Source organism: Rhipicephalus microplus, chromosome 1, assembly GCF_043290135.1.
Source record: "Rhipicephalus microplus isolate Deutch F79 chromosome 1, USDA_Rmic, whole genome shotgun sequence".
Classification (NCBI taxonomy): domain Eukaryota; kingdom Metazoa; phylum Arthropoda; class Arachnida; order Ixodida; family Ixodidae; genus Rhipicephalus; species Rhipicephalus microplus.
The window spans coordinates 24,767,922-24,788,178 of record NC_134700.1 but is presented as its reverse complement, the minus strand read 5'-3'; the positions used below and the strand labels follow the sequence as shown (position 1 = coordinate 24,788,178).

Here is a 20,257-nt window from a genome sequence, read left to right as displayed (position 1 = left end):
AAGGTGTTTCAAGAAATGTGTCCCATAATGTTTTAAAATCAGCAAAAGACGCTACTTGCTCGCTGTCATGACAGTTTCTTTTTCTTTAAAAGCAGTCATCTTGACAGGCTTGAACACACCGTTTGAAAGAGAAATTAGGAAAGTTAAATTATTTATTTATGGAGTCAGGTGGTTGAGTCAAATAAAAGAACTCAAGTATTTCATGCGAAGAACTGATTGGTGCTTTAAGGTTTTGGAAAAGTGGCCTCTAGTAATAGCTGTGCAATGATAAATTTCTCACAGATTCTGCACTGAAAACGAAACCAAAACGTGAACGAGCCCAACTGAAATGAGGGAGCGTTGTTACATCAACCATCAACCGATTTTGTTGAGTGGGTGAGTGGGCTGTACTCGCAATTACAGCACGCATGACGCACATACGTTAACGAACGGAGAAAAACTGCACCCCTGTAACCGCTCTTTTTAACAGTGAAGTCATTGTAGTCATCTGCTCGTTGCGCTCATCGGTCCTTTGGTTTTGATTTCGCCGCCGAATTTAGGAGAATTTCATTATAGTGTAGTTATTATTAGAGGCCGCTTTTCCGAAATATCAAAGTGACAATGGGTTCTTCGCATCAAGGAGTTCAATTCTCTTATTTTACTTGACCGCCTACATGCCCCAATCAAAAAGTTAATTAGGTACACTTTTCCAAGTACGGTTTCAAATTATCTCTTCAACTCTCTTAAGATGACAACCGCTACAGAAAAAGCAACCGTGAATACAGCGAGTGAATAACGTCTTTTTCTCACTTTTAAACAATTCTGAACACAATACTTGAAGCACCCTGCATAATTCACAGCTTTTCGATTCAACTTTTAGTTGTCAGTCAGCGAAGGCCACGGAAACTCAACGCTTATTTCGGTTCCAAAGAACATGCACGTTCGGAGCTGTTGCCGGGCGTCCTAAGATCAGGTTGAATGCAGTGAGGTGTTTGTGAATGTTCGCGTTTATTGGCTTTCATAAGTTTTTACAAATAGAAAAATCAATGCCCCTGTAAAGAACTTCTCGTTTATATATATTCTATTATTTGTTATTTTGTGATTATTAAATCACCCGAAGCACGGGATGTGATTGACTTGCATTTGTAGCGCTTCCCTCCGCTCCTTCTTGCCCCTCTGTCAGCGATATTAGAAGTTGGATCGCGCTCAATTATCTCGCTCGGTTGGAGTGTGAACTATGGGAAAGATAAAGATAGGAAGCTTTGGCGGGCAAAAAACAAAAGCCACAGTGGGTTATGCCAAACATGTCAACCATGCATTTGTCGACGATTGCTTAATCGGGCAACACATGTTTTTCGTTGCTCTGCGGTGTGCTAACCCGGGGATTTATAGTTCCGGGAAGATTTTCAGCGTTTTCTAAAGGCACCGGGTGAGCACAAAAATTTGAACCTATTATTTTACAGGTATTTATTTTGCATGAGTACATACGTGTAAACGCAGTTCTCGGCAAGCTTGAATGAACTGAAAGAAGTACAGTGTCACTTGACTAAAGACAACTGAAGACTCAAGGCTACTCGCCGAAGATTGTGTACTGTATAAATGAATAGTTACTATGAATGATCAACAGCTTTTCAATTCCTCCCTTCATAACGTTTTCCATTGGTGTAAGCAGTGAGATATGAAACTGAACTCATACAAAACAGTGCACATGAACATCACGAGGAAGAAAAACTTTTCTTCTTTTCCATATGTGCTACAATCTCACATACTCAAAGAGGTTGGTGATTATAAGTATGTTAGCGTAACAATAACCGATAATCTAAGTTGTAGTATGCGTGTATTAAACATTTGCGCATCCACCTTGTGTAAGCTATGCTTTCTCAAGTACAAACTTCATCTTGCCCCGCCATCTGTGAAGCTGTTAGCTTATATTACCATCATTGGACCTACTCTCAAATATGCGTGCGTCATTTGGGACCCATACACTAGGAAAACCATTCGTGCCATAGAAATGTTTCGACGTAAATGCATTAGGTTTATATTTTATAAGTACCGTATGAGAGACTCCTCCACAGCTATTATGAAAGAAAATAATATACAAGAATTCGAGCTTCGCCGCAAAATTCTGAGATAATTTTTTTTTCATTTACAAAACAAACATTTCGCACTAGATTCCTCTGCGTTTGTCCAACCACTGACGTCACGAGAAACTAGAAATCGTCATGCTGCGTCGTTAACACCATTCCAGACACGTACCAACACATTTAGGTTCCCTTTCAAAGGCGATATCTTCGACGGAAAAATTTTGGTCGGTCTGTCTGTATATTTGTCTGTTTGCCCGCTCTAACAATGCCCCAAACGACATCAAACAGCCAACCCCATCCGCAGCGCCCACCAATATTGCTCAATGTTTAGCATTCATAGTTGTGCGATTGTGAATTAAAAAGCAATAATTGCGCATATCTGAGGCACCACAACAACGCTTCGATGTTTTCTATGTCTGCCTTTATACTAGAACAGGCACACACAAGTAACTCCAAGGAATGTAGCATGTAATCGCACTGCGCTGACAGTGCAACGCGATGCTCAAAAAGGTGTTTCCAACGCTTTGCTACAGCATCACCTGCTCGTCGCTTTGCGTTCTACACTTTATCATCTCCAAGACTGGCGCGCATCTTTCTCCGCGGGCTGCATGCCTTCGTTTTCGAAGATAAATGCCAGATGGCACTTGTGTCAAACGCGCCTAGATGCGCTAGTTCGCCTCCGCCACACGCTTGAGGCACTCTAACGCAGCGCCTCCAGAATACCATTCACCGATTTTCTTGCGCAGAACGTCAAATAAACGTTTTCTTCACTCTCTCCGGGTGCAAGACTGTCGTCTTTCGACGACATTTTTTTTTTCCTCGTACCATTGCAGACTGAAACGCCTGCTGTTTGAGTCGCTACAACACATTGAAAACTTCGACTTCATCGCATGATAACTCTAAGCACTATCCTTTTTTTTGTATTACATGAGGTACGTGCACTAGTAATCCCAGCCGTTCACATAAATGTGTTAACGTAAAAATACTCCTATTGATGTGCCATGTGTTATATGGCGAGTATGTGTTGGTGTAGTTTTTGTGTACATATACTGCTTCTGGTCGTGAATTGTTACGGATTTATGTGGGGAAAAAGCTGTAGAATATAAATTGCTGTCTAAACTTGTTTGTATGAGAGTATAAAGGGCATGTAGAAAGTAGACAGGATAACCACTGGTCATTAATGGTAACTAACTGGATTCCCAGAGAAAGCTAGTGGGTTAGGGGGAGACAGAAGGTTGGGTGGGCAGATGAGATTAAGAAGTTTGCGGGTATGAATTGGCAGCAGCAAGCATAGGGCAGAGTTAACTTGCGGAACATGGGAGAGACCTTTGTTCTGCAGTGGACGTAGTAAGGCTGATGATGATGATGAAGATGATGATGATGATGATGATGATGATCATGATCATTAATGTCGTGTGTACTGATTGATTGTGATTTTTTTTGTACGAGTGCTTTTTCCCACTCCTGCATCGGCACAGATTTGAGCCTGCAGTGTTCTGTAAACAAATAAATAAATAAAACAGACAAGCTCTTGTCAGGAAAATGCGTCTATTGAAAGGCTTGAATTGGAGTTTGCTTAGCAACATAGCTTTAGTTGTTTTTTTTTACCTTTGGCATGTAGTTTAACTTATGTCCAGTGATTATAGTGACACGTTCTATTTCTGAAGTTTTGTTATCGTCCCAAAATACACAATTCTCAGCGCAAACCACGCCTGCAGTTTTCGAGAAGCTTCCGGACTTTAGTAGATCATTTCGATAAGATCACGCCCACTCTGCGAACTGTACAGATTATTCTGGAACCTATGCCACCACCAGCGATAACGCTAGAACATTCGACGGCAAGAATATAAATGCCGACGAACTTCGCCGCTTGTGAGTAGTTGATCGACGGCCGACGCTCCGTTCACCGCTATCAGTCCAAGACTGCTACTGTAATCGGACTTTCCGTTTACCGGACACAGGTTCGCCCAAATAAACAGTTAAATTCCAACGCAATGTCTCCTGTCTTCAGCCACGTCTTGACCCCGTGACAATAGGCTACTTCTGTTTATGAAGTTTTTGTAGCAGCAATTTCAAAATTTGTGAGTATCTTTTTGTAATAGTGTCACTCAAATACAAGTGATAGACTAAAGCCTTCTAACACTTATTACAAAGGATGTCTATAGAGCCAACGTTTTGACAAGTAAACTTTTCTTTGTCAGGGCAACAGCATTGTCTTGACGAAGGAAATTTGACTTGTACACTGCCCAAACACTGTTTCTAGCGACGTTATTTGTCGAAAAACTTCTTTTGGCTTCAAGCCTCTCCATGCCTCTGAACTTCAGTCTCGTTTGGTACTGACGTTATGCAAGAAAATTAGGCGCACCGTCATAACAAACGTGATTGAGCCAAATACGGCATGTTCCAATCGTGATTGTTTATAATTTTTGCATTGGTTTTGATATTCTGGATTCAATATGTGCTCATTATGTCCATGTGTCAGTTGTAAATAAAGCTAATTTTATAGATAGACACTTTCACATGTGATTACGTGTGTCTGTTTATTTTCATACAGAACGTGCAATAAAAAGTTTCATTTTATTTGTGCTTATCAAGTTTTGTCTTTCTGATAAATGAGCTTAACTTCGCCTCTTTGGAAAACATGAGAAAATAAAAACAAAGATTCACAAAATTTTATGACCGCATTGCCCAAATGACCAGCGGAAAGTGCGGGTAGACTAGCATGCGAAGTGGAAAAGAGGGGCTTCCACAGCAACCCACTCCTCTTGATTTTTCGTCCTTTCACTCTCTTTTGGGACCTCACCAGTGTCATCATGAAAGATAATTTCTGCTCGTGATTCATTTCTAGTGAGGTGCCCGGCAGAGAGATTACAAAGGCGAGCGGATGAACCTCCCCACAATGCCCTGTGCCAGGTGCCCTTACGAGGCTCTTAAAAGCTGCGCACTCATTGCTTCGTGCGTGATTTTACCAGCAAACATGGGTGCGCCCTTGACGATGCTGCAGGCTTTGTGTGTTGGGCGCGGGCCCAGCTGATGCATCTGCCCGGCAACCGTCAGTGGTTAAAGCGGCACTGCCGCTGCCGAGAGGGAATACATGAGAGATGTAGGGAGTTTCCGTCCCAGGTAAGCGCTTGTCCCTTTCTTTCCGGTCCTGTCTACGTATCACGCTTGTATTTCAAACCATCATGAATAACCAACTCGCCCAATCAACTATTTTTACAAGTAAGGTAGAGAAAGTGCAACTTCTCGGTAATGCCCGTAAGATATTTGGGCACCATCAATAATACACGCGTGCATCCTTGCCTCAAAAAGATGGAAGCATAAGACCTTTTTCAAGTAATCCCACAACGCCCCGCGGGCGCGTGGAGCACTATGGGAAAAATTGGTACGCCAAGCAAACCGGCTTTTCCTCCGCCCGCTGCTCGTTGGCGCAGTGCGAGCACAACAATGCCACCACTTCTTGGTCCGAACGCACCTGCACGCATGAAATGCGAGTCTGGGCGAGTGTACATCGAACGTAGAAGAGCATGCGAGTTTTGCGCACTAATACATGTCGTCAAAACATACTATCGCGAGAAATGTGAGCTGGAACAATGAATTCATAAATGTTCACGATGAACTGCTCATACAGAGCTATGGCTTTTAATACAATCACGGTTTGATTAGGCCGTTAATACAAGACTGCAGAGAAGCTTGCACAAGTAGATTTTTTTAAGTTCTAATGGACAAGTCATGGGCTGAAAAAAGGAAAAGACAACACATTCTAAACGTGTTTTAAGACGAATGGTGGAACTAATACTCGCGTGCGAGATACCTTGCTGTCTGCCCGGAACGTGTGCTGGCAGAATATTCTGCGTGCACTGAGTGCGAGCAATGTTGAATTTCGCGTTCGTGCATTCAAATATCCTTCAATGAAGACCAATGACGTCGTTCTCATGCTCGGCGAAGAAAAAAAAACAAAACAATAAGTTCGGCACATTGCCTGAGCAATAGTTTCCAGCTAGGCCCAGTGTCCTTCCCATATAATATTGCATCGGGTTGTGAACAGCTCATTCGCACTGCAAGAAATATATATATATATGTGTTACTTCGTAAAACATTCACGCGCAAAAAAACTAAAAATATTTTAGTTATTGCATGCATACGTTATGTACAATATGAAAGGAAAATAGAAAGTGATACGAAGGGAGGTCGTGTTTTCCAAACCATCAGGTTAGTAAAATTTTTTTTTTGTAAAGCGCAAAAGGTCGCAGGGGTCCGCAGTGGGCAGAGAAAAGTACTATGAGAGGCATGCCAATTGTTCTTTCAATGGTTCTGCAAAAGTTCCTAACTGAATTCCTCTTCTGTTCACATATATACATCGGTCAGACTAGTTGATGCATGAACACGGGCCTCATAGAGCATCAAAATTAATTAAATGAAGCCATCTCACCTCACCTCACATTTTCACTTATTCGTATGCAATTTCTTATTTGAAGGCTTGGTATTCTTGCAGAGTCACCCTAACCAGACCAAACGAGAAATCTCGGAGATATATCATAAAGAGCACCACACCTTGTTTAAGTCAATAAACCTTCACATCGTTGCAACAAAAGAAACTTAACTTTACTAATCAACTGCAAACACACGTTTTGGTTATTTGCTTTTTTGTGCCTGTTTGTGATATGCGCGACGCACCCCCATTTTCTTATTTATCTTTGTTAACACGTGCGATAACCACTCAGTCATGAGTGAGCGTTTCCAGTGTTCATGATCTTTTCCTGGTCGTACTTCTTTCTTTCCAACCTGTACACTCTTAGAAAAAAGGTAGTAGTATTTGCTAATTTTGGGGTAGTAATTGATTGTTACATTTGTTACAACCCAGGTAGTAAGCGCAGTTAGTAACAGCGAGGGCAGTAACAGTTACCATGCTGTTACTACCAGCATTTGGTAACTTTTACTACCCTAGCCGTTACTGCCAATGGGTAGTACTTTTAAAGGTTTCAAGAAAAAAAGTAGTAACTGATACTACTCTGTTAATTAATTTTGGCGTATTATTTCTCCATTGCTAATGTTCGTCAATCAATCTTTCATTCCCACACAACTTCGCGTAATGTAGCGTGGTGTGCCATGATCGAGAAGAATGCACGCACCTAACAAGTTCACTATTCTTTACTTTTTTTTCTTTTGTGCCTTGCATATCAAGACTGCTCACATTTTACATATTTACACATTGGTCACAATACAAGTGCGTCACAAAATACGCCCAAAGAATTCGTTGAGGTACCGTCAGCTCTTAGCTGACTATTGATCAATACTTGAGCATTCGTAACAATTGCTCAAAGCACCCAACTCAGTCTGGTACATCCCCTTGGCCCTTCAGCACTTCAAAAAAATGGCACACAGATTCGCAAAAATAATGGCGCACAGATAGCACTCCTAAATTCGCGTTTTCAAAGACACATCGGGTTTTCTATATACTGTGCAGGCCCAGAAGCATGATTAAATCATAAGGTACGCCTGCTTCACTTTTAACCGACCGAAAACGGATGCTGTGTGAACTAAACGATAATTCTTTTTTCAAGGTTCTTTGCAATATGTCCCAGAAAAGGAACCCGCTCCAGCAACTTATAAACACGTGTTCAATTGTTTCCGGTTTACTACTCAAGTGTCAATGTGTTCTTCATGGCACGAATATTCCCCTATCATGCAACCAGGTTTTAGCTGGTATGGAACCAGTGTGCAATTTAAAAAAAAGTTTCGATCCCTGGCACTACAAGCATTCTTTTAACACGTTTCCGAACATCCTGTCCTGGGCCTGCACAATATAGCTGACGGCACAGTGGTACAGGCAGTAAAACATCGACAAGGCCTTTATACAATTTTTACGGGGTATTTCAGCCAGATACTCTAACAAAAATCTCACTGACAAAAAGTGGAAAGACGAAACGACTTCCTTTAAATACCCTTCTATTGATCCTTGCACATTTGCTGACGATACGAGGAATCCCGGCAGCACTTTAGACAACCTTTGTTGTATAACAGTTCTCGAAAAAGGGTCATCTACATCACGCAGAAAAAGGAAACGGTTGAGAAGTTGTCTTGTGTACAAATGAACAAATCCGAGCCCGCCACCTCTACCTTTTCTGGAGAGGTTTGTGCGTCTTGATCTTTTCCAAAAAGAACTCCAAATGAAAATTGTAATTACTCTGTGCATTTTCTGAAAACTTTTTCTACTGCAGTGCAAAACCTGCAGTACGTAACACAGCTTGCTCACCAGAAACAAGTTGCACGTTGTGGCCCGGGCAAATATCGAAATACCCCAACCTTTCCATTATTCTACATCAATGCGCAATGCCTGTGTTTCTCTTTTTCAATAGGGTTGACTGTCGTGATAGAACTCCAGCGGCACTCCTAAATACTTCACTGGTGTTTTCTGCCATTTTATGTTTAGAAATATTCTTGTCGTGACGTCCCAATCCCCATGCCAGAAGCCAAGGCACTTATCTCAGTTCACGGCACTACCACTCCCCTGGCAAAAAGTTTTCACGGCATTTACAGCATGCATTATAATCTCATAATTTGTACAGAAAACTGCAATGTTTTCTGCGTATGCAAGGAGGCTAACCTCAGATTCATAAAATTTAAAGCCGCTTATTTCAGCGTTATTATTTACACTTAAACAGAAAGGTTTAAAAAATACCAAAAAGCAGGGGCGATAAAGGGCACCCCAGTCTCACTGTACGCAGCACAAGTATACGCTCACCCGCAGTTTTATTTATTACCAATTTGGTTGTGCATCCTGTGTAAGCCATGCGCACTCCGTCGCTAATGAAACTCCTTACGCTAATGTGCTCAAGTAATGAAAGGAGCAAGTCCTGCGGCACGCGACTGAATGCCTTTTCGAGGTAAATTTGAAGCATGGCAACATTGAGATGCATAACGTCACAACTTTCTAGGATTGATAGTGCTATGTTTACGTTGGTCATTATTTTTCCCTTTATGCCACAAGTTTGGTGGGACCCAACCAGTTTTGTCGTAACTGTCTGGAGTCTTCTGGCCAATATTTTCATCCATATTTTATAGTCAGCATTAGTTAGGCTAATTGGTCTATATGGATGAACACTTCTTAACTTCGCGGGGTCTTCTGTTTTAGGTATTAAAACCATGTAGGCTGACAAGAATGATGGTGGAAGTTGTTTACATTTAAAAGCCTCGTTAAATACTTCCTTCAACATAGGTGAAATTACGAGTTTGAATTCTTTGTGCATTGCAGCGCATAGGCCATCAGGTCTTAGAGACTTACTATTGTTTAACTTATCAATTGCTTTTGCAACTTCTCGCTCTGTTATAGGCAATTCTAAAATTTCCATCCTTTCGTTATCGTCTTGGCATTATTGAAATGAAATCACTATTAAAGCGATCTGCGTGTACACTGGTTGGTGTGAATAATTCTTTGTAATATTAAAGAAAAAACGCACCGGCTATTGCTTTTTTCGTACGGTACCTTGTTTCTTTATATTCTATTTCTCATCACTTTAGAGGCAAGTCTCTTCAGAGCTCCAAGAGCTCGTTTTGTTGGCATTTCTCTCGATACTAAGTTTTCTGCTCGAGCTCGAATCAATGCTCAGCGGTATCATTCTTGGCCTATCAACTCTAGCTTCTGTTTAGTTCTCTTTGTCTCCCTTGAAAATGTACCAGCCTGAGTACATTCTTCCGCTACTAACTGTTGCAAGTTTTCACGCAAGCGCACTTCAAGATCTTTTCCAGCATGCCTCAGAGTACTGGCTCTCTAAAGTGCATTCAGTTTAATGGTCTGTAAAAAAATTGGCAGAGCCCACGTACAGTGGGAATCCATGATATGCAAAGCACGAATGAGAAATGCGCATATTTCACCTAATATCAGCACAACATTACGAGATGGAAGTAAATAATGCCGTACATGACTTCCTTGTCATGATTTTATTGTTTGGATGTGTCGTTTACCTTCGTCATCTATTCACATCACGTGATACCAAATATACTATATGTGGAGCTAGTGAAACGGCAGCAAGCACGCTATGAGTGTGATATGTTGTCATGTTCTTACACGACGTGCGTGTCAGGATTATCATGTTTGCACCAGCCATAAATTTCATCATCCATTGACGTCACGTAACACCAAATTTGGTATATGTGGTGCTAGCAAAACGGCCGCAAGCGTATCATGAAGAGCCCAATATATTCCAATGTTGCGTTGACGCGCGCGCACGCTGGGCACATTGCCGCTACGTTATCAAAACGCGATCATTCTGTAGTCTGACACCACGTGACCAGCGTCCGTCGCCACTGCGCGACGGCAACCTGTGCGAAACGCGAAATGTGACATGCTGTATTTCACGCTCATGCGTTACCCAGACAACACTGAGTCTCCCTCTTTTCGTGACGGAGGGATGCCGTACGCCCTGAAACGCGCATGCGTCAAAGCAACGCAGCGCGGCGCACGCCTGCGAGTATATCATTTCATCGTATCATTTCGTCAACCAATACATTTTGGCGATCATTTCGTTGGACTCACCGCCATGGCTACTGGTGGCGCTGACTGACACTCCCACATTGTATTCGCATATAAACCCAATAAAGTGGCTGGGGGATAGCTGTTGTCGTAGCTCAGTGGTAGAGCATCGAACGCGTTGTTCGAAGGTCACAGGTTCGGATCCTGCCCACAGCAAGTTATCTTTTCACCCACTTTTCTTTCTTCCTAATCACATTACAATTTGGTCTAATATCTTCCCCCCCTACTTTCCTTGGCATTATTGTCTGTTAGATATCATTATTAATGTGTAGAACACAGAAAAACGAGCCCTTAAGTAAACACTTCTTCCCTTAATTCAATAACGAGGGTCTCTTACTGGCAGACTTATTGCGTTCAGGTTGTATACGAGAACTATTGGTCAGCTGCGCACTCATAATTAGTTCACGTGCTACGTCACGCTAAACAGGCTCAAGAGAGTATGCCACAATCGCCGCCAAGGCTACTGGTGGCGCTGACTGACACTCCCACATTGAATTCACATATAAACCCAATAAAGTGGCTGGGGGGATAGCTGTCGTGGTAGCTCAGTGGTAGAGCATCGAACGCGTCGTTCGAAGGTTGCAGGTTCGGATCCTGCCCACGGCAAATTATCCTTTCACCCACTTTTCTTTCTTCATAATTACATTACAATTTGGTCTAATATCTTCCGCTATACTTTCCTTGGCTTTATTGTCTGTTAGCTATCATTATTATTGTGCAGAACACAGAAAAACGAGCCCTTAAGTAAACACTTCTTTCCTTCATTCATCAATTAGAGTCTCGTACTGGCAGACTTAGTGCCTTCAGGTTGTATACGAGGGACTATTGGTCAGCTGCCCACTCGTAGTTAGTTCACATGCTACGTGACGCCAAACAGGTTCAAAAGAGTGTTCCACACTCGCCGCCATGGCTACTGGTGGCGCTAAATGACACTCCCACGTTGAATTCACATATAAACCCAATAAAGTGGCTTGGGGGATAGCTGTCGTGGTAGCTCAGTGGTAGAGCATCGAACGCGTCGTTCGAAGGTTGCAGGTTCGGATCCTGCCCACGGCAAGTTATCCTTTCACCTACTTTTCTTTTTTCATAATTACATTACAATTTGGTCTAATATCTTCCCCTATACTTTCCTTGCCATTATTGTCTGTTAGTTATCATTAATATTGTGTAGAACACAGAAAAACGAACCCTTAAGTAAACACTTCTTTCCTTCATTCATTAACGAGGGTCTCGTACTGGCAGACTTAGTGCCTTCAGGTTGTATACGAGGGACTATTGGTCAGCTGCCCACTCGTAGTTAGTTCACGTGCTACGTGACGCCAAACAGGTTCAAAAGAGTGTTCCACACTCGCCGCCATGGCTACTGGTGGCGCTAAATGACACTCCCACGTTGAATTCACATATAAACCCAATAAAGTGGCTTGGGGGATAGCGGTCGTGGTAGCTCAGTGGTAGAGCATCGAACGCGTCGTTCGAAGGTCGCAGGTTCGGATCCTGCCCATGGCAAGTTATCTTTTCACCCCCTTTTCTTTGTTCATAATTACATTACAATTTGGTATAATATCTTCCCCTATACTTTCCTTGGCATTATTGTCTGTTAGATATCATATATATATATATATATATATATATATATATATATATATATATATATATATATATATATATATATATATATATATATATATATAGTAGACCGAACAGTAGACCGATACAACCTGTAGACCGATAAACCTTTATACTGTTGTATAAACAGCGTGTGTGATCGCAAATAAAACATTAGTTGCAAGTTAGCGCTGTGTGTGTGTGCATCTCTCCTTTGTGTGTGTCCTGGTCGTGGTGCGCTATACTAGTGAAAACGAGGAGTCCAACAAAAAAAAAAGCACTTTTAAGTCTAGAAATTGTAGCTTCTCATCGGGAATAAGCTTTGATTGTTAGTTGAGCGCTATGTTCTCATCTTTTCTATTCCCTCCTGTCGTTTGCGCTGTTAAGCCCCTTCTTCGTCTACGATTCGGGACAGTGTTCGAGCACCGAATCAATGCGGCTCATTTTTCAAATGAGTGATACACTGTTTTCGGGGAGAACTTGAAATTAACTGAAACGGCCCGGTTCGAAGGACAGTCTCATCAGTCGCCAGTTGTGTATGCTGACGCGCGGTGTGCGGCCATTTTCTGTTCGCTTTTGGTGGGACTGTAGACCTGTGTGCAGGTTTTTCTATCTTCGGCTGCGGGATCAAGTTCCGGTGTGAAATCAAGCCAGACAGCATGCGTAAGTTCGAACTACAGCTGCTTCGACGGTGTCAAAATGCATGTGACAGCCTCAATTTGGCAAGAACCAACTCACCGCACACCATTATTCTTTGCGCAGCTATTCGTCGTGGCCTGCTGCCACCATGGTGCCGTCATAAGAGTTTCCAGGACAATGACTGCTACCAGACCTTACCGCTTCAACGGCGCTATGGCTGCTCCACTGTCGTCCTTCCGGGAGGCTTTGTCTGCGCGGCCTAGGGTCCTCTATCCGGCCCTGGACTTCCGTTCGACAACATTGCTGGTTGGTGGCTACGCCCTTCAAGGACCACGTTTGCAGGCCTCAGCCCTGCGTCTGATACCGAGCAACAACGACAGTGTGCGGCTCCTGCTGCCGCGCTTGTGCGGCCGCCCTCGCCGATGCGCATGCTTCGTTCTGGACCACACACCCTCAACTTTTCCGCACGTGACAACATTCATAAAAAGCACCGTGACATCATCGCTGCTATCAGTGGGCTCGGTGGCACGGTCACTGACACCAACTCACGGAGCATTATTATTCTTTGCGCAGGTAACAAATCGTTTTTTCTTGTTCACTAAACCCACAAGTTACCGTGGTCTCTTAGTGCTGCCGGGCCCACACGCAGCATTTGCTATTCTTTGCGATTGTGTGAATATCACTCACGGTCTCTTGATACAACGTGGCGATGTCGAACTAAACCCCGGACTTGCCACTCGTGCTTCTGCTGGTGATGAACACTCTGATGTGTCGGCAGCTTTGCGTGAACTAAAAAGCGGCCAGTCAATACTACTCGACGCATTAAAAAGTATTCGAAAAAAAAAACAAGCTGATAACGATAAAATGCTCAATGACATAAAAGCGAGACTTAAGAAAATTGAAGGGGAGTGCCAATTCCTGACGGCAATCAAAGCCGATATAAAGAGTGTGCATGAGCTTACAGAGGCAAAAGCGCATCACATTGAAAAAATAACTGCGCGCACAGATGACGCAGAACACAGAGCCAGGTGAAATAACTTGGTGTTCTACGGGATAGATGATGAGTCAAACGAGAATTGGGCAAAATCCCAGGAGAAAATTATCAGGTTTTCAAGCAATCATCTCAAATTACCTATTTCACCGAGAGACATAAAACGCACATACAGGCTTGGAACTTGTTCACCTAATAAAACTAGACCAAGTTTGGTAAAGGTCACTTATTTTAAAGATAAAGAAAAAAAATACTTCTTTTAGCAGAGATAACATACACCCAATCATTAACGTTGCGCAAGATTTTTGTCCAACTACTCAACTAGCCAGAAAAAAAACTGGTCGAATAAAAAAAACAACATTTTCTCAGCAGCCTTCTTCACAATAAGCTTATAGCAGGCAAGAACACCTATACGTGTATGACTGAGTTGGGCAACAGGTCATTCTTCACGCCCCGTAGCACTTAGCCAGTAGTCGCCCTAATGGTGCTAACGACTATTTTTCGTTTCTTTTTACTAACATCAGGAGCGTATTACCAAAGCGTGATATCTTAGCCAGCTTAATTGATTCTTCCGATTCAAACGTTATAGTACTAACTGAAACGTGGCTCAACTTTAAATCAATAGCGTCGAAGTATTTTCTGCTCATCCTGATTTATATGTTTTTTGTACTGACCGTGACAGCCGGCGTGGAGGTAGCGTGCTCATTGCTACTCACAGAGACCTTAACTGCTTCCGCATCAATATACCTACCTCTCTTGAAATGGTGTTTGTGGCCTGTAAAGCCGCTCATCCGCACGTGATCTTAGGAGCATGCTATCGCCCGCCAGATTCCGACAGCACGTTCATTCCCATGTTTCATGGCGCGCTAGAAACCCTGAAGACTCAATTTCCTGCCACAGTTGTCTTATTCGGCGACTTTAATTTTCCGAATATAGATTGGTCTGATCTCGTTTTCGTCACATTGAAACAAAACATTGAAAGCAAGTTTGTCGATACATGTTTAAAGTTTTCCCTAACTGAAACTGTTAATGCAACAACAAGGCAATGAAAAAATTCTGACTATATACTTGATCTCGTATTAACCACCCGTCCTGAGAGAATCACCTCCATTTCATACCTCGATGGAATGAGCGATCATAAGGTCATTCATGGTTTTTTTTTTCAATGTAGACTGAACCGGCCCACGAAAACAAGCAAAGAGCTCACCTTATACGATAATAGCGACTATATCAGCTTCCGTATAGAATTAAAATATTCTGGCAATTATTATTCAAAGATTTCAATGAAAGGTCTGTTACAATAAATCGGTTAATGTTTAAATCCAAGATGCATGAGCTGATCAGTACTTACACTTCAGCCATCGAAATTCGTGAACTTAGCACATCCGGCTGGCTTAATCTTGAACTTAAAAGGCTTGAAAACAAGATGACGATTTTGCTCCACAAAAAGCACTAACAATACCGTCGCCTGGCAAAAATAGCCACAGAAAAACTGTACTGCTCTGCTGTAGATAAAGCAAAACGACTCTTTATTGAAACAACCTTGCCCAATTTACTCCGCACTAACCCCAAGCAGTTTTGGAAGGTGATTAACCCACGACACGAAAACAAATCGATATCCATATTGGATGATACTCGACAGTTTATCGCCTATAACAAAGTAACTGAAGCACTAAACCTTACTTTTTCTTCGGTCTTTACCAGAGAACCAATTGATAACCTCCCTGATGTATCTCCCCTCAACTACCCTCCCATGGCCGATGTCATATTTTCACCTCAAGGCATCCAGAAAATCATCAAATCATTAAAACTTACTTCATCCTGCGGCATCGATGGCATCAATGCTAAGGTGCTCAAGAACACCAAAGAAATCACCAGCGTTATTCTTTCTCATATGTTTCAGCAATCGCTCCCATCTGGCACTGTTCCTCATCACTGGAATGTGGGTAAGATCGTTCTAGTTCCAAAACCGTGTTTATCTAGTTACCGACCAATATCCCTGACCAGCGTCTGTTCAAAAATAATGGAACATATAATTCATTCCGAAATTGCGAAATTCCTCGTCTCTGGTAAGTTTTTCACCCTAACCAACGCGGATTCCAAAAAGGACTCTCATGCGATACTCAGCTTGCATTATTCATCCATGACTTAAGCGCAAGTGTAGACCTTAACAAACCAGTTGACGCCATTTTTATAAATTTTGAGAAAGCCTTTGACAAAGTTCCCCACAACCTCCATCTACTGAAGCTCTCTCAATTAAACCTCAACCAACTTGTCTACAATTGAATTTAAGACTTTCTCAATAACCGTCAGCAATCTGTAGAAGCTAATGATACGTCTTCATCCCTTTCTAACGTCATTTCTGGTGTACCACAGGGAACAGTTCCAGGCCCTCTCCCCTGTTAATTTACATAAATGACTTACCCGATAGTGTTTCATCTAACATTCACCTCTTTGCTGATGACTGTGTAATATACCAACCCATTACTAACGTTTCAGATAGAGTCATTATTCAGCGGGACCTACTAAAGCTTGGCGAGTTGTGCAGTAAATGGCTCATCGTTTTAAATACTAATAAAACGGCACTTGTTTCATTCCACAAACGCCAGAACTTTGCCGCTGCTAACCGTATAATTATTGACGGCACAGTTTCTTCCCTCAGCTGTATTGAATACCTTGGCGTTAACATTTAAAAGAATCTGAACTGGTCTTCTCATTTAAGTAAAATAACTAACAATGCTAACAAAACTCTTGGTTACTTTCGTCGTGACGTACATCTTGCCTCTGCTTCAGTAAAATTACTAGCCTACAAAACTCTGATTCGCCCAAAACTAGAATACGCATCCACCATTTGGGACCCACCACAAAGTAACCTATGTAAATCCATTGAACTCATTCATAACCGTGCGCTTAGATTCATTTATTCTGACTACTCATACCACACCAGTGTTACTACCCTTAAAAGTAAAGCAGGATTACCTAACCTTGACTTACGTGGTAAGATTTCTAGACTCTCATTGTACCACAAAATGTGTCATGCGTTTCATCATAACTCCGCTATTCAGCCAGCCCATCGGACTTCAGCCCGCACCAGTCACCACAAGGCCGTGTACTCCCCTCCTGCTTGCACTGCAGGCCGCCAATATTCCTTCTTCCCTCAGGCAGCCAGGCACTGGAACAATCTTCCCTCAAGGGTCGTCGAGCATTCCAACACAGATACATTTATGAATACCGTAGAATCGCTGTTTTACTTAATATTTATTGTTTGCCCACTCCCTAATGTAAAGCCCTCTCTTGAGGGTCTTTGAGGTAAATTAAATAAATTAAATAGAAAAACAAAAAATACACCTTTCAAACTTTGTTTTCATACTATAATTGATTGATTTGTGGGGTTTATCGTCCATAAACCACCATATGATTATGAGAGACGCCGTAGTGGAGCGCTCCGGAAATTTCGACCACCTGGGGTTCTTTAACGTGCACCCAAATCTGAGCACACGGGCCTACAACATTTCCGCCTCCATCGGAAATGCAGCCGCCGCAGCCGGGAATCGAACCCGCGACCTGCGGGTCAGCAGCCGAGTACCTTAGCCACTAGACCACCGCGGCGGGGCCTTTTCATACTATAATTTCTCGCGTTCTCAATTTATTCAGTATTGCTTTAACGCAACGCAAGGAGCAAGCAAGCCTCACTTAAGTAGCACACACACAAAAATTGGCTATTATACAAGCGCTATGTCCTGTTCACACCCAAGCATAATGCATGACACTCGGTGAAGACGAAACCATGAAAGCAGTATGTTTCTCTTATATCCACACGTATAGGGCAGCGCAGAAACTACAAACAAACAAACAATAAACATATACGCTTTTTTTGGAGACTTTAAGGGTGCGTCTATGACGGCCAGACATTTCGTGCTGAATGCTGTGACCTGTCTTGCAGGTATGTCTAGAAAAGCTGTCAATACATTGCTAGTTGTCGCGTCCGAGATAACGCCGACACACCGTGCTCTTTTATCTGCGCACTTAAGTAAAGCGACAGTCTCTAGGGTGTGTGCACTGTTTTTTATTGTTTTTTATTCATTGGTACGTCACTGCATACGTCAAGGCGGGAACTTTGAATACTTTAGGTCGATACGCTACGTGGTCTCATTCACGCGAACTAAACAGCTAGTGTCCAGAAAAGCTGGATATGGACGGTGAGGCATACCGTGACGTGATGAGCCAGTGACGTGATGAGCGATCAGTCTCCGCAGCAACGATGAAAGTCTCCCGCTGCCCGACAATGCGTCCAGCGCGCCCCGCCATAGCCGACGGCATGGTTCAACCGTTCAAGACGAAGCTCCTCCAGAGTCTGCGCACGCGTGAGCTGCTGCCGGCGCTCACCTACCTTGCTGGCCGCATCATGACCGCATCGATATATGCCAAGAACTAGGACATTTACCTTAAGTGTGAAACACGCTGTACATGCAATTCATGGAAATAGAGGAGACTACTGCATCAAAGACAAAGCTCAAAACTGATATGTTCTCTCACAAAGAAAACATGCAGCGCAGACCTGCAAGATGAAATGAAACAAATTATTTTGCGATAAAATGTGTAGTGCAGAGGGCAAAGTTATTTTTAGAATCTGGGCACTGCAGCTTGTGCGCGGTGTTCTTGCTTCAAACTTTTTCACGAACCATAAGAGATACAAAGAAGAATATTCAACCAACTTTGATGAATCGGCTAGCATTGATATATTATTCTTTACTTCATACTGATAGCGAAGAACAAGGTGCAAGTTTTCTAAAAACGTTGGTATATCAGCAGCTTGGAAGAGTTGTGCGGAAGGATAATGTCTGGCTAAGTTGTGCACGATGAGTGAAGCCTTTATCTGTAGAACGTGGAGCTCTTTTACTGCTGTACGTGTGCCAGTGCCGCATACAAGTTGACAATAATTCACTTGTGGCATAAACAAAGATTTGAAGAGCAACAACTTCAATCAGTTAGAATAAAGTAACTTTTGCGGTATAAAAGACCAACAAAACGTGATACAGCTAAAACACGTGATTGATATGCACATCTTACATTAACTTCTCTGTAAAGCAGACACCGAGAGTTTTAAATGCTGGTGCAATTTCTATATTTTTGGAGCCATAAGCCAATGCTCACAAGATGATACAGTTTTAACTTTAGGGCGGAGCATGATTGATTCTGTCTTGGCAGTGCTAACTTCTAGCGCATTTCATTTCCACCAGCCTTCCAGGGCCACTAGCAGTTCATTACCTTTTTTTTTTATCAATTCGTCAGAATTTTTGGCACTGAAAAAAAACAACACTGGTGTGATCGGCATATATAACGTAGAATCATGAGCACTGACAGGGTCATTATTGTTTAAAGTAAACAAGAACGGCCTCAGTACACTTCCCTGCGGCACACCTGAGTTAAAACATTTGGGTGCACGTTAAAGAACCCCAGGTGGTCTAAATTTCCGGAGCCCTCCACTACGGCGCCTCTCATAATCATACGGTGGTTTTGGGACGTTAAACCCCACATATCAATCAAAACCTGAGTTAAAACGTAGCGTATGGATGCACTTACCTTATCGAGGCAAGAGGCACGACACTGTGCGAATCGGATCACTGCCTGCACTCTTTGTACTTCGTCAGCATCACGCGCACTCGCCGGCCGATACAGCGACAATGAAATGAACAAACCAGCGAAAACTGAACGTGCGAACATGCTGAACGAGCGCGGAGAGTGCGAATGACGAGAGATAGCAAGTGTCCGCGCTCTTGTAAGCCAATCGTTTCCCCTTCTAGTCATGATCCCGATCCCGGACGTCGATTTCCTCCGTGCCCTAGCTGATGGTGTTCATTTCCGCAACTAGCCTGTAGGGGCGACAGCACATAAGGCGGAGATAAGAACAAACAAAGAAGCTAGCGCGCCAACATCCGATTGACGCTGCATAGATAAACTTTGCTGCTTTTTTATATATTGCAGCTGAATAAAGTCATATCGCGTTAAAGGAATGTCGGTTTTTATTTGCTGGAGGTACCACAGTTGCGAAGCATTTCATGCATTCAGAGTGCCCGTAAGACGACGTATTGGCAAGCTTTAATTGTGGCTTTTTGGCGTGAATAAGTGGTTACCATGTATGTACGTGACCCTTGCAAACAATATTTTGTGAGGCTCCAAGCAGGCTTCATCGAGAGAGCCAATGCAGTGTTCGTGCTTCGTAAGAACGAGGGAAGTTTCAAATCAAATTAAACTTTTATTTCATCTGAGAAGAGAGAAAGATGTTGGCGGAAAAAAGCTGCTCTACTGAAGGTTGAGTAAGCCTTGATGATGTACTTCAGCCACGAAATATACCAAACACAGAGCAAAAGAACACAAAACGGCAAGCACAAGCGCCGCTTCCAAATAAAGTAAACTGAGCGCAAG

The 20,257-nt window shown here is 42.7% G+C and overlaps 1 protein-coding gene across 18 annotated transcripts in view; it reads right to left on the bottom strand.

Moving 5' to 3' along the window:
* Nucleotides 1–19,620, bottom strand: part of LOC119178120 (uncharacterized) — a 647,314-nt gene extending 627,694 nt beyond the window's left edge. For 4 of the 18 annotated variants that reach the window (XR_012894638.1, XR_012894639.1, XR_012894636.1 and 1 more), the window contains exon 1: nt 19,415–19,617. Coding sequence is in view for 11 of the 18 variants with exons in the window: in XM_075891185.1 (XP_075747300.1) it covers nt 19,415–19,555 (141 nt within the window). In the remaining 7 variants the exon portion in view is untranslated. Of the gene's footprint in view, nt 1–13,038; nt 13,185–19,414 lie in introns of those variants that run through there. The other 14 variants (XM_075891243.1, XM_075891229.1, XM_075891220.1 and 11 more) reach the window with 8 other exon arrangements.
* Nucleotides 19,621–20,257: the final 637 nt, after the last annotated feature.